Below are 16,197 nucleotides of genomic sequence, written 5' to 3' on the forward strand. Positions count from 1 at the left end.
GCCAAGATATGCCAAGTTTCTGATCTAGAACTCTATGGAAATCACGTTGTTGCTGTAAAAATGCTATTCTACTTATACCTGTCAGAATGTGCTATCTTTGGCATTTTTACATAGATTCAACTAATGAAATGGTAACAAATGATGTGTTTGTGCAACAGATTGTGACAAAGTGCCTAAAGCTGCATGTTAAAATTAGTTCTTTGCGAAGTTGTCTTTTATGTGTAGACTCAACACTGGTTAATCCCTTAAAATAAGTTTCTTTTTTTCTTTTTTGCTTAAATAATTCATAGGTCAGCGTTAAGTGGCTGAGCAAACAAAAAAATATTCCTCTGAAAGTGATCAGGTTCAGGGACTGAACTAAAAATTTGAAAAAAATCATTGAATAACCTTCAGAAAGCCCGGAGAACTACTGCTAAAGACCACTTTGAAAAATTGCACTAGTTTTGACCTTTTCCTTCTGTGAGATGTCAGAGGTACAGAGAGAAGCAGACTGGTCAACTCATCTGAGTTTGCATTTAAATGAAAATAACTGAAAACTTTTGCAAGCATGCAAAGAAAAGCTGTTGGCGTAGCATCCATAACAGACTCTTTAGCTGTTGGCTTTCTCTGTATAATCTAAGTTGTTCACTGTGCTGCAAACCCTGAATAATATAGAACTGAATTCAAAAGATCAACCTGATACTTTGGCCTATTTTCACCAATACTCAGTCTAGCTTTAAGAGTCAGGATTGGATTTATCTCCAGTCCACGTATGGAATCAAAGCATCCCTATTTACTAAAGCAAGACGATACCATATCACATTCTGTACTGATGTAACACTAGTAGAGCTTTAATAGTAAAAGAATCCAGGTGCCAAACATCATTTTAGATCCATTCACACCAATTGGCACAAAGTGAATCAGAAATATGGAGGCCCCGAACTTGTTGATCAACCTAAATCCTGTTGAGCAAAAAATTATTTAGCCCTTTGATTTCAAAACCAGAGCTGTCTGTGTCCTGAGTTACCAAATGCTTTCAATTGTTACTGTGTTGTTAACAGAAGGCATGATGCAACACGGAGGGGAGTTTACTCCTGCCCAAACTGTTTTGAAACCTACTGCTGGCATTAAAAAATCAAAATGAGCGCATATTTTCCAGAAAACACACCAGAGCTCTCACTTTAAACAAAATACTGTGTATGCCGTCATAAATTGTATATGGAGCATTTTCAATTAAATATATAATTTATTATTTTAATTTATTGAAAAGGCTATCAGCATTCTTGATTTTATTATTCAATCTTATTTTGCAGTTATACTGGCTTCTTCATCTTCTTAAAAAAAGCGTTACCCTGACACTGGCTCACAGCCACTGGAAAATGGAAAAAGGATACAGTTGAAAAGTCACCTCCCCTTCACAGTCCTTTCATAATTCTGGATGTCAAAACATTTAACATCCTGAAAATAAGTGTTGACATCTTCCGTTCAAGGATGTTTTATGCTCAGAACGTTTGTTACACAGGAGTTCTAATAGAATAATTTCTTTAAGCCTATAATTCACCTCAATTTGTTCATCATATTTAGTTGAGCTCTAAATAATTAACAGTTAATTACAACTTATGTGACTTGGACAGTCCCCTTGGTGGACGTGTCTGTTTTGCTCTGAGTAAAAGCATGAAATGTGCATGGTTGATTTCCTCCAGAGAGAAATTTGTTCGGTGGTTTTTATGGTTATGACTACATTAACTCCAACATTGACGTGAAACGGCTAGTGGTGGTGATGGTGGGGGGACAGGAAACAAAAAAGTTTTTCAATTGAAAACACAAGGACACTGACTTTTACAGATGTGAAACAACAATGGACGCCAAGTTTGAAGGTTCAGGTTTGAAGGTTCAGGAAATGTGGTTCTTTTTGTGCTGAGCGAGCGCTATGTCAGCTCAAGGTTTTCCATGTTGGTTGAGGAGTTGGGGCCACCCTTACTGAAGGTTTTCCATAGTGGTGAGTCCTCAGACATACCCGGCATCCAGAGAGTCTGTCGTCTGTGTTTATGGAGACGATGAAACACCATCCTGTGTTTTACCACGATTAGGTTAATTGACAAAGCAGATTTAAACTGGTTATAAGATGTAATTGCTCTAAAAAATGGTGTTAATCTAACTGGGAAGACTGGACTTGGTACAGAGTAAAATTTACTGTCCCATCCGTCTTTACTAAGTACATAGCTTATAAGCGTTTCAGTCACTGGGATGAATGCCTTCCTTTGTCCCATCCACAGCCTCTTTGTTATGAAGGAGAAAGCTTTTTAACTTTTGACTCATAAGCCAGATATAGCAGCCAGCGTTTGTCAGTTTAATGTTGAACAAGTGTCTTGGCTGCTGTCACATATTCATATATCTTTACTTTGGCAGCCCAAAAATGCTAAGATGGTAAATTTTGAAGTGAGGCAATTTAAACCGCAAGTGGCAAAGATTTACTCCGTAATAATCGGTCTCAATAGACAATCTTCGATGATCTTTGAAGCTGTCAGTCAGAGGAATTTAGTTTAAATTGATTTGAAATGCTCTCCGTTCTGTCCAGACCCTTTTCAGCTACAATTTGATTTCAAATATGACATTAATGGAGTTTGGTTCATGTCAGTGTTGAGTCGTTTTTGATTTGTTTTCCAGAAATCTCATTGACACATAGCGAGCTAAAGGTGGTTTCTGCTGTCAGAGTAAAGGGGCTGCTGGATGCATTAATTTTACGAGCCTGTCACATTGCATTAGTCATATTTGGTACGCTAACTCTTTGTCCTATGCAAATTATTTCTCGACAGTGTTTGAAGCATCTTGTTTTTAAGCTTTTTAATGATGTTATGTAAGCTGCTGAGTTGTTTTGGAGCAAATTAAAGCAGAACAGAATGTGGTTATTGCAGTAAAAGACATCATAAAAGCAAATTTGTGAAAAGCACTGTATGCTGCAAGGTAGCAATTATGATGAACATAAAATACTGGCACGGTGAGCACAGGACTCAGAAGAAGTTTAAAAGAGCAATACTCCACTTATAAGTCAGTTATTGGGGTAATTTGATTAGAAACCTTTTACGTAGATGAACATTTATCCGCAGTAAAAACACAAAGTATTTTACACAGTTATTCTAATGAATATTGCTCAGATTATTAGGTTATATCTTATAAGCCACATTCTTAATGCTTCAGTATAATAAGAAACATCTGATGATTATACACTATGAGATGGTTAAGCTTTTAGAAGTGTCTTAATCATAGAAAGTTGCATTAAAAAGGAAAAAACCTTGTCTAGTTGACTGTACATTATGACTACTGAGTGCCTACTCGCTGACGTTACTGACCCACGAGGCACAAATAACAAAAACGTGCACAAGCTGTACATATTTTATTGCAATTACAAGTGTCATGACAATTTTTAATACATTATTTTACAAATTTCTTATGTACAAACGCAATTTGTTGGATCTGCTGACATCAACAAACCACGAGATTTATACAGTAAATACAGTGCTTGATTTATACAAGCAAATTTTATGATACCTGCTCAAGCTATTCAAGATTTCAAAATGAATATAAAAAAAACGTTGATCTTAAAAAAAGTTCCATAAAATACTGTCAATCAGGTTTTTGTACTCGCTAACAGTTTAAGGTTTAAAAAAAAAAAACAAGACAGAGACAGAGAGAGAAGAGGAAAAGAGGAGATGTCGCCGGGTACATGAACTGTGCAGTTTTTCAAATTGGAAAAGAAAAAAAAACTGGCCAAAAAAAAAATCAAGGCTCTATTACAAGTTAATAAATCTAACTGGTTCTACAAATTGCACTTTTGAAAAATGAATGAAATTTTTTAAAAAAATCACTGGATACATTTCCTGTGTCAACTCTATATATTGTAGGGTCCCTAACTTAAAGCTACTCCCTCACATCCTAAAGGGTCACCTAAGGTTCCTGTCTCTATAATAACTTCTGAGCAATGAGCACGCCTTCATTTGTCTCATATTTTACACTGAGAATGTACACACCTCAGAAAAAGCAGGGAGCAAATGTGTAAAGTTGTCATGGAGATGAGTATTGCCCTAATGTTTGATATTGCACTTTTATCTCAATTTACCTTGACCTGGTTCTAGGTCCCCCCCCCCCCCAAAAAAAAGAAAAAAAAAAGAATAATAATGGCCTGTAAATAGTTTGTTTAGGGAGGCATACAGTATAGTATATGTTCCTCGGATGCTCAGTGGAAGGTGTTGGGGTTTGGACGGATCATCATGACTACTTTCTTTAATGAGTAAGCTCCTCCTCTGAACTCTGCCCAGTAGACTCCATCTTGGTAGCGGCTGCGGTAGTGTCCTCCTCTGTACCAAACTCCATTCAGATTAGAATGGGCACAAGAGTTGTACCACCAGCCTCCCTTCTGGTAATGGGCACAATTTCCTTAAAAACGTGGAAAATAAATGAGAAACAGTCAAGCTATGCTCATAAACATGGAGAAATTATTGGAGCTAATCTGCCGGAACGTCACCCAGATTTTTACCTGTATACACATCGTGGTCTCTGTCCAGTGTTGTGAACTGTTTGCCGTTGTGCCAGGTCAGCGAGTCTCCAGCATTTCCATGGTAGCGGCCTACCCTCAGCTTGTAGAAATCAGCTTCAGACTCCACCCTGAAGCTGGCATACTCCGCAAACACCTTTCTGCCAGACCAGTCCTCCAGTGTGACCAGCAGTTTGTAGTTTCCCTGGTTAGTCAGCCAGTAGATGTTCTCTAGACCCAGCCAGTACTCGCCGTCAATATTGCCAAAACCTTGCTGTGAAGTGCAGTGTTAAGAAAAAAAAACATTATCAGTACAATTAGTAAATCCCTTCTGAATGTTGTTTGAAAAGCTTTGAATGGTTAGATTGGACGGCCGGGGGATGATTCAGGGTCGTTGCTCCTGCTCTGGTTATAATTGTGAATTTTATCTCTCTTTTCTTTTTTTCTTTTTTTTTGTGGTTGTTTATCGTCAAGGAACATTATCATAAATGGACCCTTTGAGTCGAATTTATAGCTTCAGTCGGTTTTCCAGATTTCCACTGTTATGTTGTTATTGAGAATGCAGCAGGATACAGTGCATTTAGTGTGAAAGCCAACATACTTGATCCTGGCGCGCCACTATTTTCTGGCTCTGGTCATATTATAAGTTGGTTTGTGGTGTTTCAAATTGTGGAAACACTTCTTTTGATGAGTGCACAAAGGCAATTTGAGATCTTGTGTGGTTTAGAGGTCTTTTTGCAAAAAAGTTTCTTTTGTTCCTCTGAGCTAAGATTTAATCAGGAGTCACAGCCTATAAATGTTTACCTATGAACTCCATCTTCCACTGTAAGAGGTTTCCCATTCAAGAGATAGAGGAAATTAGTTCCCCTGGGTAAGTGGTAATGTTCTCCACAGCCCTCCATAGCCATTTATCTGGTAGTTCTGGTGTAATATTCAAAAAGTATTTTTCCAGAATGTCAGTAATGATAATACAACACACTAACATGACTTCCAAATGCAATCCAATAGTTTTGTATGTGTGAATTTGTCTCAGAAGACCACTGAGACAAATACCTCATTGCTGAAATTATTGAGGTATTAGGCTATGACGTATGCAGGGGCAATCAGACTATATTAGACACGTGGAAAGCTTAACAGTCACCTATTCATTGGTCACTGACATCTGGTTAGTGTCAAAACACCCTACATAAGTAACCAGCTTCCCTCCAGACCATGAAGTCCTTGATCTGGTGTGAAGTTGCCGCACCTTGTACGTCTCCCAGTTCCTGAAAAAGTTGACAGAGCCGTCCACCCTCCTCTGAATCACAGTCCAGCCGCCTGGGTCGTGCCTCTGGTCACACCACACTTGCATAAGTCGGTTGGCATTCTCTGGCTTCACCAGGTACATGCCACTGGTTGCGTGTCCGTCTTCTAGAGCCTGCAGACAGTCTCTAAACGGGCCTAGACAGAAAGATTAAAGCATAATGTGTACACAGCATGTAAAACACACTCAGTTGCAAGTCTTTGCTCAAAGGTTGAGAGTCAGAAAAAGAGAAAAACTCAGAGTGACACAAAGAGTTACTGTACTTTACCACAGGGAATCCCAGTTTTCTGCACAGGCGCTCATTTTAACAGTAGAATTGACTTTGGCTTCTACTATCACAAGGGAAATGGCTGCTGATTGCGCAGCCAAAAGAAACACTGGCATGAGGGCAAAGGGAATCCTGACTACTGAATGATGAAACAATAGCAAAAACGTTTCAGTCATGTATAACACGTTAGAGTTCCGTGTGTGTTTATATTACCAAGATGTTAATGTTATTGCAGAGGGGAAAGAAACTGCACAGAACAGCCTGAGCAGCATCAAAACTGCATTATTTTTCAGCAGCTGTATCTACCCTAATTTGAACATGTGCCTGTATTTCTTCCAAGCATAGCAAATATGGTAAAAACACTCATCTGCAAAAATGTAAGTTCTCAAGATTGCATGCTTGAGTGGTTTGCTAACTGGCCCGTGTTACAGTTTTTAAATGCAAAAAGAAAGACAATTATGGGCCGCACGGAGCATTGGAGTTTGAGGATGAGGTCCATCAGTGTTTTACACGAGGAAAAAAAGCAAACATATGAAAGAAAGAAGCAAAGAACGTGTTGTTATACACATGTTTCTGGTTTCAAGAAATCACTGTGGATGATATCTGTTTCATAGTCCACTCTTAGCCACCCATTTACTCTCAGGAATGTCTGTGTTGGGCCGATACAAGCCAGAAAGTTGCCCTGCCCTGCCCTTGCTCTGTTCTGCCTGATAAAGTCTGCTTCTTCGGTGGAACATATGACCGAGTCTTGCCTGGTTCAGCTGGAACAAATGACATCATTGACTCAGGGTATCTCTTTCTGTTTGTAGTTACACCCTCCCTTTTTTGTTAGACTTCATCCTCATGTTTTCTGTTTGCCTTTCAAATCCCTGTCTTCCTCTCTTTACTTCTTCGTGGTGTGTAGCTTTCTGTTACAGTTTTGAATAACTTTTTGGGGTGTTAGTTGCATGACCGTGGGCAGGAAATTACTTGCCTCCTTTCAAAAATTCATACAAAGGCTACTGTTCACATGCAGCCTGGTGAAAAGTGGCATGCAGTGGCACGAAATGTCAACGGAAAATGCTCCCACTGGAAATGCTGGGAATAGTCCGCTGTTTTTCCACCAAAACGAAAGTCTTTTAATAAAAAGGAGTGGCGGTGTACTATTCACTGCAACTGATCCCATCAAATGCCCTTCGCATCAATTCTTAAATCTGCACGCACATGTTCAAAAAGACAATGGGCTTAGGGCCAGGTATCCATTTAGGCGCACACAGTTAGCCATGCTTGTGTTTTTATGCGGGTTAAATCGTGGCAATTTGATGATATGCATCTGAAAAGGCAGAAGACAACAGCGTTTCTGTTCTCACGGCCAGCTCTCTCCTCTAGGAATGTGTGGGATAAATTTAAATTTGTTGTGACTACGAAGAATGGGTGTTAATGATTAAGAGGTTCACTCACAAACACGGTCTTTGTTTTGCGAATGCTGTTTGTCATGGCAGCTGGTTTGTTTTGGTACCAATGCATCAAATACAAATGTTTTCTGTTGGACTGTTAGACTCACCAGAGGGCTTGTCAGTGGTAGATGGACTGTGCGTACCAGTGGGCATTGTTGGAAGAACTGGTGGAAGAGACTTTTGGTCACTCTGGATTTCATTGCTGATTGGGTTGTTGATGCGTGGGATTACAGGCGGCTGGTAGGGCTTGTTAATAGGGGGTGAGGGTTGTGGTGGAGGCTGAGGCCGCGGCTGAGGCTGGGGCACGGGAACATGGCGAGGAGGAGGTCGACTCCGGCACTGCTCCTCCAACACGGCAATGAGAGCCGACTGGTTGGTGGCTAAAGAAGCCAAGTGCTGGTATTTGTGCTCGAGATCTTTGTACCGACTGGTGAGCTGTTGCATCTCAGAGGTTTGGTTGAGGATCTTGTTCTCCATCTGTGCCAGTTCTAGCGCATTGTCTCTCTTCCTGATGATCTCATGGAGCAGCTGCATGTACAGCTGAGTGACCCTGGAGTTCATGTTTCGACTCTCTTTCCTCAGAAGCTTGACCTCGTTGACGATGCCCCCATCCACCTCGACCAACTGCTGCAGGGTCTCGATCTGCCTCTTCTGCTTCTGTAGTTCCACATTAAGCAGCTCTAACTCTTGTTTGTTGACCCGGTTCTCCAGCATGGCCTCTGGCTCCTTGGAGTTGACACAGATGGCTCCAGTCACTTTTTGTTGAGGTACAATGAAAGTGTAGGAACATTTGTCCTGCTGCTGGTCAGCTGGAGCACGTTTGCTCCTTCCTGCATAGATAAAATCTCTTTCCAGACCCTCCTCGCTGCTCTCAAATTCTTGGGTACTGCCCCTGCCACGGCTGCCGTCTGAGCGACTCCCCAACGTCTGCTGGACTCCACAGGCTAGTCCATAAACTAGAAGGAGCCCTAGCAGGACCACTGAAGGGGGCTCCATGAGTTAGTGTCCAACTCTAAAGAATGCAAGTAAGAAAATGGAAAACATGGAGATGTTTAGGGGGAAACTATCAACTGTTAAGCAGAAGACACAGCTATGCTCAATCTGTTACTTCTACATTTAAAAGCACAAATAGGAATAAACCAAAACCTTATTTTGTTGCAATATCAAGAGAATCTTGATGTTAACATAGGTCTATTACCAGAAAAAGCTTGCTCATCAAGATACACTGGTTTTGTCTTCATTAACCACAAGAAACAAACAGGTACAGAAGCAGCATGCATACACATGTCAGTGTAGGCTGGGCAGAAGTTGGCAAAGATACAGTCAACTGAAAGAAAATGGCTCACTTGCCCTGCTGAGTGTCACAGATGCATTATATTCATGCGTAATCCATAAATCTGAGTGTCTCAGTGTCTTTGCTGTTCATATCACTGCTGGTGTGAGCAGACACTGTTGCTTTGCCTCTGGCTTTAAGTGTAATTTACGAAATGTGCTGAGCCTGTTTTTTTAAAATTGAAGTCCGAGCTTCAAAAGCAATACATGCACACGTGGTTTGATAGTTACTAATACACCTCATTGCCCCGAACAGTGATGTGCTGATCACTTTGGTTTATTAAGTCGCTGGTAGGAGCATGCGCTTAGCTTAATTTGTCGTTCTGGCGTCGGCTCCGCTTGAGCGACTGCCACCACTTGTCCCTTACGCACTCCAACATGCATCTGTTCCACTCTGCAGGCCTGGACATCTTAACTCATGGAAAATTTGAGACACCACCAGATGATGCTATTCAAAGCTCTGTTTAAAGTATTGAGCATGTTGCATCAGTTCTGTGTATATATAGCTCCTACCAAAACTGGGAAATTGGTTGCATTCAGACGATTAATCATAAGTCATGAAGGAAATTCATCTTAATTTGCAGACTTTAAACGCGTCTGTTTCTGCTTTGACCGCGAGACTGAAAGCTTACCCTAGCATTCAGCATGAATATGAATGAATAAAGGCAGCTAATATTATCCTCATCTTTGCTTGATTGAATCTGAGATAAAGTTCAGTTTAAAATCTCTTTAAAATCATATTTCCTGTGTGTAATTAAGCATTTCCTCAAGGGTTCAGGAGAATTAAAATATGAGCTATTCCCCTAGAATTCATTTATATTATTAGTAAAATAAGTTTTCAGAGTTTTTGAAGATCTGGAGGAATGTGCTACTGGTTGTTGAGGTAAATGTAACTCCTGCATAAGGATAACAAGGCCTGTAACTCCTTGGGCAGCATAATTGAAAGCTGCTGCATATTGGATTACAGAGGGGTCCTGTTTAACACCTCCTTGGAGTCAAAGTGGGCCGGCCTAATCATAAAGCATTACAGAGAAACCTAAATTGGCTGTGTAACGATTGCCTGCCTTCAGGACTTCCATTTGTTATTGCTTATCTTTGTGTAAAAGACCATCTACCATATAACGGTGAGCACAAAATTGGGAAGAGAGCAGAAATGTTTTTGTCTTGTTAATCCGGGCGTGTAGCCAGCACATTAGATTGGAGACTTGGAGAAGAGAAATGCAGCACTGTCCAAGATCATGACCCTTGGCACATTTGACTCTTCTGGCTTTATCTGTCTAGAATCAAATGTGTAAACACTTTCTTCCTGGGGGGAAAAAAAGTAATAGAAATGATCTTCTGCACAGTTCATGCTAGTCTTATGTAACCTGTGTTTTTGATGTCATCGTTTACTCAGCCAGAACATTTTCTTTTTAAATTACAGTACAAAAGAGCACAAGGTCTCAGAGGTACTTTGGTAATACAATACTTTAAAGCACTTGTCACCTATGCAAAAAAATAAAAATAAAAAAAATAAGTGCACAGTTTCTTCTTTAGATAAAGCACGAAACTCTTCTGTCTTTCAGAAAAGCTAATCCATCTGACAAAGCCCGGCTCAGTGAGGGCATCTCTGCTATTATTGATTGACGCCGAAATTGTAGTGTCAAAATATTTTTCACACTATGCAAAGAGATTCTTCTAATCAAGTCTGACAAATATAGTCTTAAAGTCTTACAGATCAAACCCTGAAGAAGTGACTAATAATAGCTTACAAGTAAGCCCGCGGCATGATAATAGAGCAGCTCAGGGCCTGTCCTGCAATGTGCTGATGACTGTATTTGTCCACGGCTCCTGCGGTTTCTCCCCCCCGGAACATGAGCTCTGTCTCAGAGAAATGCCGTGTGATTTGCCCCTGCTGTGGAGGACTCCCATTTTGGACGTAGTTAGCCTGGAATCTCCTGCTCTAGGCTTCTCTACACTTCAAAGCTGAGGGGAAAATGTTTGCAGCTTGCTGTGAAACGTGTGTTCGCAAGTGTGATGCAGTCTGTGCATGTCTATGAATGTTTTTCCCCCTGTTAATGTGTTTCTAATAACAACACTTGCTGGCGTTCAGTATCCTGGGGACAATAGCCAGTCTCATCTGCCCCAGCAGAGGCAGCATGTTATTACCTTATCCATAGTCTGCCAGGGGGATCAGCGGAAAAGCCTTTACCTCCTTATTTCCTGTTAAAACCCCATGGACTTTATAGTCCTAAGATCAGTCCACCTAAACAAACTGCTACTGACCACCAAACGCTGCAATTATTGAGTGGTCCTTAAAAGTGCCATATCCATACATACTCTGCTCTAGGCCTGAAGGCATATGATCGAATGAAATGAGTGAGCCTTCTTGTTGCAGTATGATTGGCAGCTCCTCTTAGGTAATTTTTTCGAGTCTGCTTCACACCAACATGTTTTGGTTTCACTGTTTTCAGGTGGTAAGTCTGTGTTTACACGACTCCTCTTTCTGGATTTTGCTCCGTGTTAAATTAAGTGTGATGGGTGGGTGAAGGGGGCGAGGTCACTGTGTCTCTGACCAGCGCCATGGTCATGCTCAGCACATATTAATTAGAAGGTGGGCTGCCTTGCTCCGGCTGGTCCGTGCCTCTCACCCCAGCCCCTCTCATTTCAGACTGAGCATGGCATTCCAAACATTCTTCGTCACCTCATTAGAGCGAGCCGCCATACTCACACCGAGAGTCAGTGGCAGTGGCGGAACCGAGAGCGCCGGACCCTGTAGATGGAGGACCACTACTACGCCCCCACCCCCCGCCCCTCGTCATCTACCTGTAAGATGCTCCATAGCTGCTGACCCACTTCATTCATTGTCCTACTTTCTGTGTGAATGCATCACAATCACACCATCATCACCCTCAACAGGAGATCACAACACGGCTACACAGCATCTCATTTGCCAGTTGCCAAAAAAGAAGCGGACACTTTGCCGCGTGGCTTTGTGCTGCATGTTCAAATTAGCGCCACCGCTGCTGAGAACTGGCAGTCTCCTGCATGACACCCAATAAGTGTTGGATCAGAGTCAAATTCAATCTGCTCATGGTAATCTGCACTATTGCTTTACCTTGAGGCGAACCTCATTCTTTCCTCAAGCATGTAATCCTTATGAGCGTGTAACATGTCATTTGAGGCATGATTAACCCCAGTTACCAGCTTGGTAACTGGGGTTATTTTTGTAATTTCCACTGTCTATTGAAAAGCGGAGATAAAGTTGTTTTTTTTTTAATGTAGGTTTTGTTCCACTCAATGCTCTTTTTTTTTCTCTCTTGTGATTTCAGACGGGGAGGCAGGGGGTCTTGGGAATTGTTTCGATAAGTTCCAGCATTCTACCTCAAAGCCCCCTTATCCAAACACCACCCTGGCAACAGAAACAAAGACTAGATTCAACCGCCTGCTTCCCTGTCCTCTTGAGTCCAGGGGAACATCCTGAAGCTGCAGTGTGCTTAACATAGTAAAGTTGTCCCTTTTTTTCTCCCCCCTCTTTATAAATGAGCAGTTATTTATAGATAATAAAAAGAAGTCTTGTGTCCGGCACCATCATAAAGAGCTCTTCATACATATAACACGTACAGGGCATGTCCCTTCATTTTAAACTTTAAGAGCTCTGTGTTTTGAAAACACAGAGTTTTTTTTTTCCTAATGAGTAATAAAGAGGCACTTCACTATAGAGGCTCACTCACCAGCATCCCCCTGTGCTGAATTAACCTCCCCTTGGCCAAATCTGTCATAGTCAGCATCAGTCCAGTTAGTCACCATAAAGCATAATTACCTTTTGGCTACAAGCAGTGAGTCAGATGACGGATGCTGCATGATGACTGCTGAATTCAGGATTAGGCAGAAATCATTAAACCAAGTACAGAAGTCTGACTTCAGCCTGCTGTTGCAAAGTGAGCTTAACCACACTACTAGAACTAGTTATTGAGACCGAGTCTACTCACAACTCACAAGATACTAAAAACGAGTAAAGTCATTTTTGAATGAATGCAACACCCTGTTGAAATAAACCAGATCATAAGGTAACTGCAGATTCATGACAAGGTTACATCATGCTTACGAGATAATTGCACTATACTGGTGAGGCTCCTTCAGTTCCTTTGCCCTCCTGCCAGACTTGTCTGAAGTTTCTTATGGTTGAACGTCATCCCAAGGGTGAAACCTGCACCCCCGCGTAGTCCTCTCTGCGCTCTGGCTGTCTATAGTTACTCAGCCTTTTCTCACCTTAGTCCACTCCACCGGTGAAAAGGTGGCGTTTCAAAGCCTATTGTTGTAATTGTTAAAAAAAGAAACTGTCAGTAGCCAAACAGAACGTCAAGTTGAAACTAATCTTCAAACATTAAGGAGATTGCTCCCAGATCCACTTTAACAAAAAAAAAAAAGTTGTGAAGAGAAAAAAGGGACAGCTGGTAACGTCAGCCAGGTGGCAGAGGTAGTTTCCTGATCAACAGTGAGAGTCTGAGGCAGGTTGTGTGCTACCCGCAGCCCGTTAGGAGAGGACTGTCACTTTCCTGTGGGCTGAATCCATCACTTCTGTCTCACAGCTCTAAGAGGCTGTCTCTCTCCACTGCACCTCTCTCTCTCTCACCCACCCGCTCTCTCTCTCTCTCTCTCTCTCTCTCTCTCTCTCTCCTCTGTGCTTTTAAATGATGAAAAATCTTGTAGTAGTTTCAGTAGTCAGAGCCTCGCACCCCCACCCTCCACACACACACACACTTAAATGAACACATTCTTTTTTTAAAGCAAAAGCCTTCTGTCTTCTACCCCTCCCCCCATGGCACAGAAGAGATTCACAATCACGCACAACACAAGCTACACACTCACACACACTCTACTCAGATTTCCAACCCCTGCCCCGTGGCTACTGGTTCACCACCACCACTACCACCACCACTATTTCTGGCTTGGATTGCACGGTTCTCCTGGTGTTGGACAGCAGGGACGTCAGACTGATCACATCCTAACTGTGCGTGAATGAGCGCCCGTCCTGAGAAACAGCCTGACGGATGGGAAGCAGATCCAGGTGTTTGACTAAAGCCAGGTCTGCTTCACATCGTGGACATGACGTGTTTGAAGCAGGCTGGATTCCTGCATTGTGATGCTGCTCAGAGATAGTAAAAATGAATTAACTTCAGGAGTGTATCAATCATACGGGGCTGAACAAGACGACATGAAAAACACGATGATGTGCGTGTGGAGAGCGCTGCCAGCAATCTACAAATTCCTCAATTGGTCTCATGTGGCTGGTTGTCTGTTGTTCTTGTGTTGTCTTCCTGTTTTGCATTTTGCCCTGCCGGTAATGTGGGATTCCTGTCTCTACTAAGATTTTTGCCATTTCATAATTTTCTATTCAAAGCAAGGACGTATCATAGAAACACATACAATGCCATAACAACAGAGGAATTTATCCCTCTCTTGCTGCTCTTAATCTAATTTCTTCTTCTTCTTAAAACTGTAGTCAGCTGTTTAAATTGTTTCAAACCAGCTTGTATTACAAAGACTTGCTAACTGTTAATCTGGCCAATATTCAGTTTTTTAGCATTAGATAATGTGACAGTGAGGTGATCACATCCTATCTAATGACAGGTCAGCAGCAGTCAGCAAAGCCAAAACTGACTTATAGTGATTTATGACTCACAAATTGCTGCATCTCTAAACTTGCAGATGGGCTTCATTGTCAATCATCTTCTTTTAACTGGCTTCGAGCCTTTTTTATACCTTAGTGAATAAAAAGATGGTATCACTACTCTAAGTATTCATTTTGTCATGCTTTGAATAATTAAATAGTATATGTGCAAACATCATTGTGTTTTTCTGACTCTGTGTTGTCTAAAGTTGTCAGTTCTGCTGCTGGGTTTGTTTTATGGGATATCTCATTCTCCCTTCTGGAACATAAACCTTAAATATGTTGCAGATGGCGACTACCTTTTATGCGCGTTAACGAACCTGTAAAAGTGTTGGGATGCATATAAAAAGGAAAGAATGGGGAAGAAATTCATGAAGTTTCTGCAACATAGCTTTAATTTGAGAGTTAAGTAGCAGAAGCAGCAGACATCTCCATTATTGGACATGTCCAAATCCACTCATGCTAAATAAAGGGGCCACAAGTGGTGTTCAAGTTAATAGCTGAGGTCTTACAGTTATATGACCCCCCCCCCCCCCTCCCCTTTTTTTTGTTCTTAACTATGTATGCAGCTGTTCCAGTAATTGTGTATTCTAAAATCAGCATTTTCCATTGTGTTATTTGGTTATATAAGTTCCTTTTAAGCCTGCAGATTGAATACACCTCTGAAATCAAGGCTGTTGTACGGTTTTCATTCTCTCCGAGGAATAGGCCAATCATAAAAAAGTCATACCTCAGTTTTCGGAAATGTTTCAGTGCACTATTAAATAACTTCTAGCAAGAAAGGAAAAAAGCTATGCACATCAGGCACTGTTGAACCTTGCTCATGTTTCATGCATTTTTGCAGTTAATAAAAAGAAATTACTGCAAACGGCTGCGTGCTGAAAGTACAATGAGAAACAGAGAAAGAAATCAAGCAAAAGACAACAAATATTTGAATATGTGTAATGGTTAACCTCATCACCACAATAAGCAGCATGGTACTGTTGATATATTCACTTCACATTCTTCTGTCGGTTTCTTTGCACAGATCACGTGTGGTTCAGTGTTTACAGGCTGACAGATGTTGATTTAAGTTTCTTCCTAAAGTGAATAGAACAGTCTAAATGTTCCTCCTGAGGACACAGTGGGAATGTAAAACTGCGTTTGTGGAGCAAAGTTGCTGGCAAAAGATACTGGACCAGCAACATCCTGGATTAAGGCAGACTGATGGAGTAGTCACTCATTTGACAAAATAATCCCTTAAAGGGATTTGTGATCAAAGAAACTGTGATTCCACTTAGATCTCATGGATCACATGTTACACTGGCATTTTTTCTAATGCCCTCCTTGTTTTCTTCCCTGTCTTATATGACAGCTGCAGCTGAATGTGGTCAGCACATGAATGACAGTGCTTTCAGCGTTTTTGCCTGACTCATTGTTGAATCTCATCCAAAACCACCGTGTTGGTGCAGTGATTAGGTCTCTTTCCATCTCTAATCTCTAGCAGGTGGGAGGAACACTGAAGTCAGTGGGAAAATGTTGCACCCATGCTGAAATGGTGACCAATCAATGCATTTTAAAGCTGCTACCACATGGGAGAGAGTGTGGAAAGGATCTTCAGTTTGGAAATGTTTCACAGATGGCCTCCTATGTTGGTGAATGAGTTAATAATTTGAGAGCCTGGTTGCTTGCCAGTACATCGTTTGGGGTTTTGCA

At 41.4% G+C, this 16,197-nt stretch overlaps 1 protein-coding gene across 1 annotated transcript; it reads right to left on the minus strand.

The window, feature by feature from the left end:
- Positions 1-3,358: 3,358 nt before the first annotated feature.
- Positions 3,359-13,877, minus strand: angptl2b (angiopoietin-like 2b). The gene is made up of 5 exons (XM_082553333.1): positions 12,937-13,877; positions 7,625-8,529; positions 5,757-5,950; positions 4,514-4,784; positions 3,359-4,413 (listed from the first exon to the last, which is right to left on the minus strand). Exons 2-5 carry the CDS (start codon positions 8,511-8,513, stop codon positions 4,214-4,216), a joined length of 1,554 nt encoding a protein of 517 aa, XP_082409459.1. The 5' UTR covers positions 8,514-8,529; positions 12,937-13,877; the 3' UTR covers positions 3,359-4,213.
- Positions 13,878-16,197: the final 2,320 nt, after the last annotated feature.

Source organism: Aulonocara stuartgranti (assembly GCF_965226115.1).
Source record: "Aulonocara stuartgranti genome assembly, chromosome: 12".
Lineage (NCBI taxonomy): Eukaryota > Metazoa > Chordata > Actinopteri > Cichliformes > Cichlidae > Aulonocara > Aulonocara stuartgranti.

Coding starts and splice junctions, on each gene's coding strand:
- angptl2b (XM_082553333.1), bottom strand. CDS start 8,513: ATGGAGCCCCCTTCAGTGGTCCTGCTAGGGCTCCTTCTAGTTTATGGA. Junction 4,785..5,756: donor GGAACTGGGAGACGTACAAG/GTGCGGCAACTT, acceptor TGCACTTCACAG/CAAGGTTTTGGCAATATTGA. Junction 4,414..4,513: donor AGACCACGATGTGTATACAG/GTAAAAATCTGG, acceptor CACGTTTTTAAG/GAAATTGTGCCCATTACCAG.